The 2,936-nt window shown below is 62.0% G+C and overlaps 1 protein-coding gene across 2 annotated transcripts in view; it reads left to right on the top strand.

The window, feature by feature from the left end:
• The window catches only part of PAX8 (paired box 8), a 28,688-nt gene that overhangs the window by 23,169 nt on the left and 2,583 nt on the right, over positions 1-2,936 (top strand). Inside the window, exons 3-7 of one of the 2 annotated variants that reach the window (XM_019514393.1) lie at positions 397-562; positions 783-983; positions 1,682-1,770; positions 2,155-2,271; positions 2,625-2,800. In XM_019514393.1, the coding sequence (XP_019369938.1) occupies positions 397-562; positions 783-983; positions 1,682-1,770; positions 2,155-2,271; positions 2,625-2,800 (749 nt within the window). The remainder of the gene's footprint in view (positions 1-396; positions 563-782; positions 984-1,681; positions 1,771-2,154; positions 2,272-2,624; positions 2,801-2,936) is intronic. The other variant, XM_019514394.1, reaches the window with a different exon arrangement.

Below are 2,936 nucleotides of genomic sequence, written 5' to 3'. Positions count from 1 at the left end.
TGGTGGGGGAGGGGAGGGGGTGGCAGGGGTGTAAGGCCCCGATCCAGTGCCCTGGGGCCTGATTCAGCTTAGTGGTCCCCCTGCCCTTCCCTGTCCCCCCTGCAGGCAAAGGGGTGGGGGCCATGGGCTGCCCATCTCTCTGTCGCACACCACCTGCTTCCACATGGCACATGCTTGCACACACATGCAATTAGATCCTAGAGAGCAGCAAGGGTGGTCCAACCCCAGATGGGCCCGGTCCTTGTGGGAAGGATATTGCTGGGGTGTCAAGCACACATGTGTACAGACTCAGCATGTGCACATGCCATGCACGCGCACCCACTGGGGCTCCTGATTCCCTGACTCCCCCCTTGAGACCCAGCTGATCCTCGTGGTGACCCTCCCTCCTCCCTGCAGGCCACGGAGGGCTGAACCAGCTGGGTGGAGCCTTTGTGAATGGGCGCCCGCTGCCTGCTGGTGTGCGCCAGCGCATTGTGGACCTGGCCCACCAGGGGGTGAGGCCCTGTGACATCTCCCGGCAGCTGCGTGTCAGCCACGGCTGCGTCAGCAAGATCCTGGGCAGGTAACGGGGGTCCCTCCCTTGCCCCCCTACAGCCATGCCTCAGTTTCCTAAGGCTCAGCTCTGTACCACACATTCTGTGCCTATTTCTCCACACTGGCCTCTTAACCCCCACTCCCCACCAGCCATGCCTCAGTTTCCCCACCTGTCAGACAGGCCTCTAGGCCCCTGGACCCCAGGACCCCCCCAGCTTACCAGGGCGGCATTTCCTTGTGTCCTGGAGTAGGTACTACGAGACCGGCAGCATCCGGCCGGGCGTGATTGGGGGCTCCAAGCCCAAGGTGGCGACGCCACGGGTGGTGGAGAAGATTGGAGACTACAAGCGCCACAACCCCACCATGTTCGCCTGGGAGATCCGTGACCGGCTGTTGGCCGAGGGCGTGTGCGATGGCGACACCGTGCCCAGCGTCAGCTCCATCAACCGGTGCGGACTCCCCAGCTCCCCCATCCTCTGGGGGAGTCCTCCCAGCCTGCAGTCCTGAGCCCTGGGAAGCTCCCTAGGGTTCTTGGCGGGCCTCACACATGTGCTGGTGCACACACTGTCACACAAGCACAGGTGTGCATGAAGTGGCAGTGCCTGCTTGACCTCAGGCTCTGTGTGTGTGTGTAGACACTTGTATGCGTTTGAGCATATGCGCATACACCTGACGTGTGTACCCACACAGGCGTCTGTGCATGAAGGCCTCACCCTTGCACATGCCCCCACCCCCACATGTACACATGTTGAAGATCCCTCCCCTACATTATGTGTCCACACGTGGCACGCACCCGTACATAGTACCAACATGCTTGTAATACACACATGCATGGAAATCTGCACATGTGTAGCACATACACATGCACATGTGGTTGCAACACATCCACACACCAGTATGTAGCACACACCTGTTGGTCCCACCTCCCCCCACATGTACTTGTATGAATATGCATGTAGCACACGTGCATATGAATTCAAACCTGCACATACCTATGTGTAGCACATGTGTGGGGCTGCAAATATTCATGCCCCTGTATAGTCATGCACATATACCTATGTGTGTTTGTGCACACATGGATGCCAGCACACACATACATGAATGTGCTGGGCCTGGCTGAACTGCTGTGTTTCTTGCTCCACTCCAGTATCATCCGCACCAAGGTCCAGCAGCCATTCAACCTCCCCATGGAGAACTGCACCATCGCCAAGGCCCTGAGTCCTGGCCACAGCCTCAGTGAGTGACTCTGGGGTCACGGGGAGGTTGTGGGGTCATGGGGCACCCCTGCTGGACCCCACCTTTCCCCAGTGCCCCATGAGCATCCACCCACTGCTATAGCAAGGCATCCTGGGAAACATAGCCAGCCCCTGACATCATGGGCAATGGAGGGGGTGGGTATGGGGGTCTGTATCCCACAGGGCTTTAAGACAAGAGCCCCAGATAGTTGGAGGGCGGGGGGAGGGGGAGAGCACCAAGTTTCTGGCCAACACAAGAGTCCAATCCTGCTCACTCCCCTGGGGATGACTGACAGCCCCCTGGGCCAATCCCTGCTGTGGGAGCAGGTCTTGGCCTGGTTCCACCCCAGGCTCAGCCGCATCTGCCCCCCACCATATGCTTCAGTTCCCAGCTCGGCCGTGACCCCCCCAGAGTCACCCCCCTCGGATGCTGGCTACTCCATCACTGGCCTGCTGGGCCTCAGCACCCCCAGCCAGCGCAAGCCTGAGCCCCCGGGATGGGGTATGGGGCAGTTGGGGAAGGGGGCTGGGGAGGTTGGGGCTCCGAGAGGGGCTGGGGGGATCTGGCGGGCTGCAGGCCCTGGTGGGGGTAGGCTCTGGCAGGCTGTAGGCAGTGGGGTTGGGGGGTCCTGGGGGAGTCTGGAGGTCTGTGGATCCTGGGAGGTTTGTGCCGGGGGGGGTTGCAGGACTGGGTGCAGTGGGGCTGGGTAGATTTAGGGACTGCAGACACTGGGTGGGGACCAGTGGCAGAGGTGGGGCAAATCTGGGGCATCCAGGGGAGCTGTTGGGGCTAGGTGGGGGGATCTGAGGGGAATAGGGGTCCGTGGGGGTTACTGATAGCCTGTTCCTCCATAGGCGAGGAGGAGGGCTGCAGGCTGGGCCTGGGCCCCCCAGGAGGGGGCACTAACCCCCACAAGCCCCCATGCCCTGAAGCCCTGGTGCCACCTCCTCTAGAGCCCCCAGCCTGTGGCTTCCAGCGGCCCCCGGCCCCTGAGCCATACGCCAGCCCTGCACACCCCAAGGCCCAGCAGGTGAGGGCTGGTCCTGTCCAGGAGGCATGGGGACAGGGTGGGGGGACAGGGTGGTTGGGGCTAGGGACAGGTCTGGGGGGTTGGGACGGGGGCTGCTTGCAGGGTGTGGGGGCAGGTCTGGGAGGCTGGTGGGGCT

This window comes from Gavialis gangeticus, unplaced genomic scaffold (assembly GCF_001723915.1).
Source record: "Gavialis gangeticus isolate Ggan-Ray unplaced genomic scaffold, GavGan_comp1, whole genome shotgun sequence".
Classification (NCBI taxonomy): domain Eukaryota; kingdom Metazoa; phylum Chordata; order Crocodylia; family Gavialidae; genus Gavialis; species Gavialis gangeticus.
The sequence above is the reverse complement of the archived record's forward strand: the minus strand, read 5'-3'. Positions and strand labels throughout refer to the sequence as shown.